A 9631-nucleotide genomic window follows, 5' to 3' on the forward strand; every position below is an offset into this window, starting at 1 on the left:
CTCCAGTCTGGGCGACAGAGTGAGACTCCAACTCAAAAAAAAAACAAAAACAAAAACAATAATCATCATTATCATTATATACTAAATATCCTTAACAATTCTTCAGAATTAAAACAATAGAAGCAGAAATCTGTACAACAAATCATTGAGTCAATGAAAACTGGAATTCAAACCAGTCATTTAGCATCCGACTTCATTACTCCTTCTTTGTCTTATAAAATCTATCAGCAGTAATCACTCTGTTTGCAATTATATTATACCAACCCATCAAACAGGCCAAACCAGATGACTGCTTTCTACTCATCTGATGGTATAATTCCCTCTGGAGTCCACTCATACACCAAACGTTAAATGACTCCCTCCCAATAAACAAACCACCCATGGGATGGCCTCGGTTACACAATAATGATTGTTTAGAAGAGCTACTAAAGAGCTCTAGCCTGGTTCCCAGTATGGAAAACTATGAAGTGATTAGACTAAAACCTCAATGGATAATTCCCAGAAGTGGTAGGGGGTGCCAACCAACAACTTGAGTGTGTATCCTCACAGGGGGAGCCTGTGTTCCCAATGCAAAAGTCAGTGGGTGTAGGGTCAGAGGATTCCATGTGCTGCTACCTGAAACAACCTAGTGACTTCATATTAACTTCTAAAAATTATAGGGGGCAGGATCAGGGTGAATTTGGGAACACTATGAAGGCGCAGGACTGAAGCCTCAATTGCTTGTATGAGAAGAGACATGCTAAGGCATGGGTAATCCCAGAAGGAACTTTCTGGAAAATGACTATGAACCAGGTTGGATGGCCCAATTCTCATTAGCCCTGTTCACCAGACGTTCAGCACACATCTTAACATTGTAAAAGAAAACTGAATCACCGTTAAAATTCATCACAAATAATCCTGGACTGAGGTTTGACCATAAGAGCAGTCTTTAATTTCTATCATATACGGTTTTGAGAAGGCAGAAAAGCACCAGGCAATATAAAATCATAAATAAGCAGCCCCTGAGAACAATTGTTTTCATACAGCTTCCTCAGAAGCAAGTTACCTGCATTTCTAGAACCTGTTTAAGAGGTGGTGCGGGGGGACTGGCCTCACACTCAGGAAGGGGAATAGCAGCTCTATTAATTTCCTGCACCAAATATACTGTGAAAAGAAAAGTTAAATAAATTAGATATACAAACCTAGTAGAGCACATTTTAGTCAGAACACTTTACATCCCACCCTTTCCCAGGCCATCTAAAAATCAATGTCTAAACTGAACAAAAATCTTGCTTGTTCCAGGTGATTTACAGGTTACTTTTTGCAACCTTGGTTCCAAAGATCTGCAAGGCAATGCTGCCTAGAGAGACAGGCATCCAGTGACAAAATAAGCCATCTGGAGAAACATTTTCTGAAATCCCCCTAATTTTTTTCTTTTCTAAAATTCTAGTTAAAAAACTTTTGAGTCACAGCTGTCTCTGCACCTGTACAATTAAACAGAGGTTGGAGTGTCCTTGGAAGTGCAGAAATCATCCAAGTGACAGACGTACAATGGTCCCCACAAGAGCCAGATGTGACTTCTGCCAATGCCCTTAGGAAGAGAGGGGCGTCCATCAAGAAAATCGCCACCACTCTCCACACCCAGGGCAGAACTCCTGGACCTCCTGCAAATCCCCGTCAGGACTAGTGCTGTGCCTCGGGACAATGTGCACTGCTTCACTACTGAAGTTAAAAACTAGATTTGGGCTGGGCACGGTGGCTCACACCTGTAATCCCAGCACTTCTGGAGGCCAAGGCAAGAGAATTGCCTGAGTCCAGGGGTTTAAGACCAGCCTGGGCAACATCAAAAACTTAGTCGGGTATGGTGGCACATGCCTGTAGTTCCAGTTACTTGGAAGGTTGAAGTGGAAGGATCGCCTGAGCCCAGCAGGTTGAAGCTGCGGTGGCTGTGAGCATGCCACTACACTCCAGCCTGGGCAACAGAGGAAGACTCTGACTCAAAAAAAAAGAAAAGAAAAGAAAAGAAAAGAAAAGAAAATCTAGATTTGTGAAGGTAATAGCACACCAGCCAAATTCATTCACTGTCTTTAGTTTATATTTTCAGTTCCATAAAGCATCATTTTCCTTAGGATAGAAGTCACAATACTTGGTACATTAGAGAAGTGTTACTAATTAGTTTATTTATAGAAAAGAAGGAAGGAAGGCGACAGGAAGGAAAAGAGGGAGGGAAGGACAAAAAGAAAAGAAAAGCAACTGTGTCTTACCAACAAGATAGCAAAGGAAGCACTGGTTTAAGAGGTATCTAGAAAAGGATGCAAACTGTTTTAACCAATTTAAAGCTGAATTTATTCCTTTCTTTTTTAAAAGAGACATGGTCTCACTATGTCACCCAGGTTGGAGTACAGTGGCACGCCCATAGCTCACTGCAACCTTGAACTCCTGGACTCAAACAATCTTCCTGCCTCAGCCTCCAAAGTAGCTGGAACTGCAGGCATGCACCATTGCGCCCAGCTTATATTTAAATTTACTTAAGAGTTCCTTTTTTAATTTTTAAAGCATGCATTATTTTTGAAACAGTTTAAGTTACAGGAAATCCTGGACATGTCTAATCTGTAATCACTTTTGCCTTGGCTTTAAAAAACCCGTTCCAAATACACGATTCGTCCAATGACTCACCCAGATTGCAAAGACAGAGATATGATGCCATTAACATACCAGTCACACAAATAACTAGGACTTCAAGCAATAAGAAAAGAGATATATTTCAGATTACTAAAAGTTTTCTGTTACTCTTAAAAATCCCCAAGCCAAAGAGGTAAAAGAAGTAGCCCACGGCTATTGAGTTTTAATGGCTAACAATCAGAGTACTGGTGTAGCATGTTAGCAAAGGAAGCTCTAAGAAAAAGGAAATTATCAACCAGTTTAGCAGCCATTTCCTGCCTCCCTTGTTCTTTGATATAATTTTAAGTAATATATTAACACGTATACAACTTTTTTTTGTTTTGTTTTTGAGTTGGAGTCTCACTCTGTCGCCCAGACTGGAGTGCGGTGGCGGCTCCCGGCCACCGCAGCCTTGACCTGCTGGGCTCTGGCGATCCTTCCGCCTCAGCCTTCCAAGTAGCTGGAACTACAGGCGCACACTACCACGCCCGGCTAATTTTTGATTTATTGTAGAGATGAGGTCTCGCCAAGTTGCCCAGGCGGGTCTCGAACCCGTGGGCTCAGGCGATCACTCACCTCAGCTTCTCAAAGGTGCGGGATTACAGGCTGAGCCACCAAGCCCAGCTGGAGTCTCACTCTTGTCACCCAGGCTGGAGTGCAGTGGCATACTCACGGCCACCCCAGCACAGACCCACTAGAATCCAGCAATCCTTCTGCCTCAGCCTTCCAAGTAGCCAGAACTACAGGCGTGCACTACCATGTGCGGATAATTTTTTATTTATTGTAAAGACAAGGTCTCGTCAAGTTGCCCAGGCTGTTCTCGAACCCGGAGGGCCAGGCCATCCACTGGCCTCAGCCTCCCAAAGTGCTGGGATTACAGGCTAAGTCCAAGCCCAGTGTGTACAACAGTTTTTAAGCTGTAATAAACTACAAAGTGAGAGGACCCTAATAAAGTATACCATAGACTTAGGTTAAGAGCATGCTATAACCCAATAAATATGTAATCAGCTTGTGGACAATAGCACAGCCATTTTTCGTTTTCTGCCTTAAAACATAACCTATAACTGTTTAAAGTTCCAGTTATGGGAAAAACTGCAAAGCTTCAACCCCTTCCCTTATCTCACTTTCCCCTTAGCAACATCCAATCAGGTGCCAGGGGGTAATCACCTAAGTTTCCAGATGTCTCTGCAACTTCCCTAGCTAGTGGACCAAGGTCAGCCGGAGTCAGGCTAGCCAATCCTCCACGATTAAGCTGACCACCAGAGGTTACTACCCATTTAAATGGTAACACAACTGGAAAGCCCCCCCCAAACTCCTCCTCCCTTTGTGTAAAAGCATAAAAGGCATCTGCTTAAGGAAACCAGAGCCTCTGAATGTACTCCGCTGTATCGGCTGTCGACAGAGGCCCAGGCTCGAGCCTGTAAATAAAGACCCTCTTGAACTTTCATCGGAATTGGCTCTCGGTGGTCTCTCAGACTGAACTTTCGGCCACTACAAAAGGATTGGTTAAATAAATCATAACACATTAATATAATGAAATACTATGCAGACAGTAAAAATGTTAATCTAAGCCAGGCGGTGGCTCATGTCTGTCATCCTAGCACTTTGGGAGGCTGAAGTAGGAGGATTGCTTGAGCCAAGAGTTCAAGACCAGCCTAAGCAACACAGTAGGACCTCAACTCTACAAAAAATCCAAAATATTACTACAGGCATGGTGGTACGCACCTAGAGTCCCAGCTACTTAGAGGCTGAGGCAGAAGGATCACCTGAGCCCAGAAGGTAAAGGCTGTAGTGGCCGTGAGCATGCCACTGCACTCCAGCCTAGGTGACAGTGAGACTCTGACTCAAAAAAAAAAAAAAAATGATATTCTATGTTACTGACATGAAAAGATGCTACAGTAAGTACCACTAGGTAAGAAACAAATCAAGCAGCAAAATAACCTGACCATTATGTACATAAAGAGTAAAAAGAACAGAAAAATAACATAAATCTACATAACAGTGACTACCTCTGAATGGTGAGAATACGCAAAACTGCTTTTTTCCTTTCTGCTTGTCTATATTTTCTAGTTTTTACTAAAATGAACAAGGTTGGCTTTTATAAAAATAATCATTTAATTTATTAAAATGGAAAGTAAACTTACCCAGTATTCGTTCTAGTTCTTCACACCGCTTCACCTCACCAACGAATTTTCTTTGGAAAGAATTTACATTCTGGTTGAGCTGAGAAAAGGATGAAAAATGTGCTTTAAATTTCTAAAATTTTTTTGAATTACAGTGTCATTCTATTGCCCAGGCTGGAGTGCACTGGCATGATCATGGCTCACTGCAGCCTTGACCTGCTGGGCTCAGGCGATCTTTCTGCCTCAGCCTCCCAAGTAACTGGGACTCCAGGTATGTGTCACCACACCCAGCTAATTTTTTTTATTTTTTTGTAGAGATGAGATCTTGCTATGTTGTCCAGGCTGGCCTTGAACTCCTAGGCTCAACCAATCCTTTTGCCTCAGCCTCCCAAAGTGCTGGGATTTACAGGCATGAGCCACCACGCTCAGCCAAACTTCTAAAATTTAAAATTATATTTTATTAAAAAGATAAAATATTGGCAAAGGCTCGGGAAACGTACATTTTCATATGCTACTGAATGGGAGTATAAACTGACATAACTTTTCTGAAAAGCATTTGGCAACCGTTATCAAAAAAGACTGAAAATTATCTTTTACCCAACAATAGCCCATGAAGAAATTTAACCTAAGGAAAAAACCATGGACACAGACAAAAACTTACCTATAAGAACATCAACCTCCAGGAAAGAAAAAAAATGATAACTCAAAAATTCAACAACAGAAAGTTGCTTAATAAAAGTATAGCCTGTATTCATACAATGGACTACTACTCAGTCATGAAAAGGAACAAACCTTTGACAAACACAACAGCATGGACCACGTTCAGAAACATTAGACTAAGTGAAGGAAACCAGACATACGAGCCGCATATATGTGATTCTATTTATATGGAATGTCCAGAAAAGGCAAAGCCAGAGGCAAAAAAGAGATCGGTAGTTGCCTAGGCCTGGAGGCAGGAATGAGAACTGTTCGGTGGACATAAGGAATCTCAAGGGGTGATGGACTATTCTACAACTGGACTGTGGGGATGGTTGCATAACTATACACTTTGTAAAGATCATGGGTAAATTGCATGGTCCATTACTGTCAAGAAAGTGGCATAAAAATTATGGTTCAGCCATGCAACTGATAACTCTGCACTTATTAAAAACGATGTTTTAAAGGACCAAGTATTTTATTCTATTATATGAAGAAATTTTATTATTAAAATGTTCAGGTATGATAATGGTATCATGGTTACAATTTTTGAGTCCTTATCTTTTAAAGATACTTATTGAAATAGGAAACTATATCTTGGATTCGCTTCAAAATTATCTAGTCTGGGAGGAGATGGGAGTGGGGGAAAACAACTGGTCCTGGGTTTATGTTATGGGCACATGGGGTATGCTGTATTTTTACATAATGGGTACATGAGGTTCACTGAATTCTTTACATTATGGGCACACGGGGTCCACCGTACTCTTTACATTATGGGCACATGGGGTCCACTGTACTCTTTATGCTATGGGCATATTGGGTGCACTGTATTCTTCTACTTCTTATACAAAGCTTAAAACATTAAAAAAATTGTAAAAGGATATTTAATAAAATTAGGAAATTAGTCATGATTTTTTTTTTTTTTTTTTTTTTTTGAGCCGGAGTCTCACTCTGTCACCCAGACTGGAGTGGGGTGGCCGCTCCCAGCCACTGCAGCCTCAACCTGCTGGGGTCCAACGATCCTTCCACCTCAGCCTTCCAAGTAGCTGGAACTACAAGCGCGCGCTACCACGCCTGGCTAATTTTTTATTTATTGTAGAGATGAGGTCTCGCCAAGTTGCCCAGACAGGTCTCGAACTCGTGGGCTCAGGCAATCCACTCACCTCAGCCTCCCAAAGTGCTGGGATTATAGGCTGAGCCACCGAGCCCAGCCTAGTCATGATTTTTATGTGAAAAGCAGATTAAGATATTTTCAGTGTGATTCCTACTATATAAAAATACATTTATATACATTTTTTTAATACTATTAGAAAAATGTTTGATTGTCCAATACTAATCCAAAAGTTAAAGTGTTTATTTCTAGGTACTGGGATCACTCAAGATATTTTCTTATTCTTATGCCTTCCAAATTTCCCACAATGGACATATATTATTTTTATTATTAAGAAGTGTACAGGCCTGGCTCAGTGGCCTGTACACTTTGGGAGGCCAAGGTGAGTGGACTGCCTGAGCCCACAGGTTCAAGACCCGCCCAGGCAACTTGGCGAGACCGCGTCCCTACAAATAAATCAAAAAACGAGCCGGGCATGGTAGTGCACACCTGTAGTTGTGTCTTCTGGGAAGGCAGAGGCGGAAGTATCACTGGAGCCCAGCAGGTTGATGCTTGAGTGGCCATGAGTGTGCCACTGCACTCCAGTTGGGGCAATGGAGTGAGACTCTAACTCAAAAAAAAAAAGTATACAGTAATCATTCATGTTGAAAGTCACCTAGAATGTGCCTGAACAAGCTCTTTAGGAGAACAATAATATTAAAAAAAGAAAAAAGAAAGCCACCTAAGACAATAAATGTACCTTTATTTTATCCAGCATTTATGCCAGGCGCTCTTGGGAAAAAAATGAAGACACACTTAACATGAAACTTTTCAACCTGAGAAGTGTCTACCCCAAATGGCCAGTTCTTGTTTCGTTTTTTGAATTTTTAAAAAATAATTAACCAGAAGAAAAATAAAAGTTCAGATTTCACTTCTGTGTGCCACCTTCGCATTCACTTCTAGCAGCCGTGCTACTCTAAAGCACCACTTCCAAGTCCCTAGTGATTAGACACAACCAACTTCTACAAAATGAGCAACTTGGAAAGGAAGCTCTGCTCAGGGACTGTCTGCAGGGCACTATGTCTCAGTTTCAATTCTGTCTCCGTCAACAGCAAACACTCCTTTAACTCTCCATGGACACAAAGGTTCTACAGTCGGCTATGAAGAGGCAAATTTCTGTGGCAAGGACACAAACATAACTGGATTTGACATACGCCACCATCACCAGCTTCTGTATATGAGGTGGGGTTTTTTTGGTCACTGTTGCTGTTGCACTGTTCCTTCTATACATTTTTGGTTTTATTTTGGAGCTGCAAAGACACCCAAGTTCCAAGTGAATGGTATGTACACTTTATCGTAGATTTGTTTCAAAACACATTTGGCCTGATACTCATAGCATTGATCCTCCCCCTTCAGCTAAAGGACAAAAGAGGAAACCTGTTCCTAGACGAAGACTGTTGCTAAAGTGAGAACTCTCTTCCCTGAGTCCTACCGGTGAGTGAGACCCTTCTTTCTTGGGTCTTCCCACTGGCTATTGCCACAGAAATCCGTGACCTGTCCCTTTCTTTGCAAGGGTTACTCAAAGAAAAGCCTGAGCGAGCCAGGGATCCCAGCTGGGGACCAACTGCAGCACCGTGTGTGGTGCTCGGCCCGAAGCCACAGGAAAGCCGAGCACCACACACGGAAGAGCTCACGGGAGCATTTCAGACTTACTGACTTCTGGAAAAAGACAAACCGGGATTTTTTTTTTTTTGCTTTCTTTCACTGACATTCAGTTTGTAAGGATCCTGAGTGGACTCTAGGACCTGACATGAGGCACACAGTGAAACCCAAGTCTGGTGGTGAACAGAGCTTTTACTGAAACCTCTAAGATGGAGTGCGGTAAGTGTCTTGGCCGCAGTACCAACAGGAGGGAACACATCCACCTGCCACAGCGAAAGGTGCCCTGCTTCACCTGCCACTGTGGCCGGAATCTCTTGGGTGCTACTGTGCACAGCACCCACCAGGTGGGTGGGGAGGGACCCTGGGCAGACACCAGCGTGGCTGCAGGAGCCTGGCAGAGCCTGTTCCTCCCCTGCACCTCGGCCTGCCACTCAGGACTTTCCTCTAGACTCTGCAACCAAGGATCAGGGCATCAACCCCAGGTAGGGCTGTTCCCTTTTGAAATCAAAGAGCCCTCGGAAAAGTGAAGGAAACAGCCAGGAGACGAAAGCGGCGGCCAGGACGTAAGCTGTTTGCCGGAGTGAATACCAACTCAATCAGCAAGGCTAGGTCCTTGCTTAACAGCCTCCCACGCCCTGTTCTTTTCCTTCCCAGCGCCCACCACAGCTCACAATCAACTGTGTATCGTCTGTCTCCTCCTGCACTGGGAGCGCCGGGAACACAGCGACCCTGTCTGCCCCGCGCAGCCCAGTCCCAGACCCGAACACAGCAGGCACTCGCTCACAGCTTGTTCGTTGCTTCAACAAACGCCTATTGATGCCAGGGCTGAGTTAAGTCCAAAGGAATCGGGTGAACGAGTCAAGCGAAGTCTTCGCCCAGGGAGGTTGACAATCGCGGGGGAGACACACAGGAGACGGGTCAACGCAGACCCCAGGGTGTCAGTGCTCCGGGCAGGGGAGCCAGCTTTCATCCAACCGATACCGACTGTCACATCCGGGACCGAAACAGACACAAATCTCTCTCCTCTAGGACATGATCCCCAGATGAGGCCCGGTCCGTGCCCCTCCTGTCTGGGCAACAGAGTGAGACTCCGCCAAGGACCCGCTTTCCCCAGAAACTCCCCACACGGGCTCCTTCCCAGCGGGGGCTCCGCCGAAACGTCACCTCCTCCGGGAGGCCCTCCCTGGCCACGCCTCCCAAAGTGCCTCTCCCCGGCATCCCCGTCACACCGCCCCGTTTCGTTTTCTCTACCGCAAACGTTTGCTGGCGCGTACATGCAATCGCCGCACGCTCCCCCTCCGATCCCCGTGCGTTCCGAAAGGGGCCTTCGTCGGATGCGTCCTCCCACTCGCGCCGGACGCCAGCCACGCTGCGGACGCCACAGAGGCGACCCAGCCACCCCGGGCAGAGCCGCCGCGGG

The 9631-nt window shown here is 44.5% G+C and overlaps 1 protein-coding gene across 1 annotated transcript in view; it reads right to left on the reverse strand.

Moving 5' to 3' along the window:
- Positions 1-9631, reverse strand: part of ATP6V0A2 (ATPase H+ transporting V0 subunit a2) — a 62041-nt gene that overhangs the window by 37955 nt on the left and 14455 nt on the right. The window contains exons 7-8 of the mRNA XM_008057334.2: positions 4785-4863; positions 1046-1143 (exon numbers count right to left, since the gene is read on the reverse strand). Coding sequence (XP_008055525.2) covers positions 1046-1143; positions 4785-4863 — 177 coding nt within the window. The remainder of the gene's footprint in view (positions 1-1045; positions 1144-4784; positions 4864-9631) is intronic.

This window comes from Carlito syrichta, unplaced genomic scaffold (genome assembly GCF_000164805.1).
Source record: "Carlito syrichta isolate Samal-C Ts95f unplaced genomic scaffold, Tarsius_syrichta-2.0.1 Scaffold302955, whole genome shotgun sequence".
NCBI lineage: Eukaryota > Metazoa > Chordata > Mammalia > Primates > Tarsiidae > Carlito > Carlito syrichta.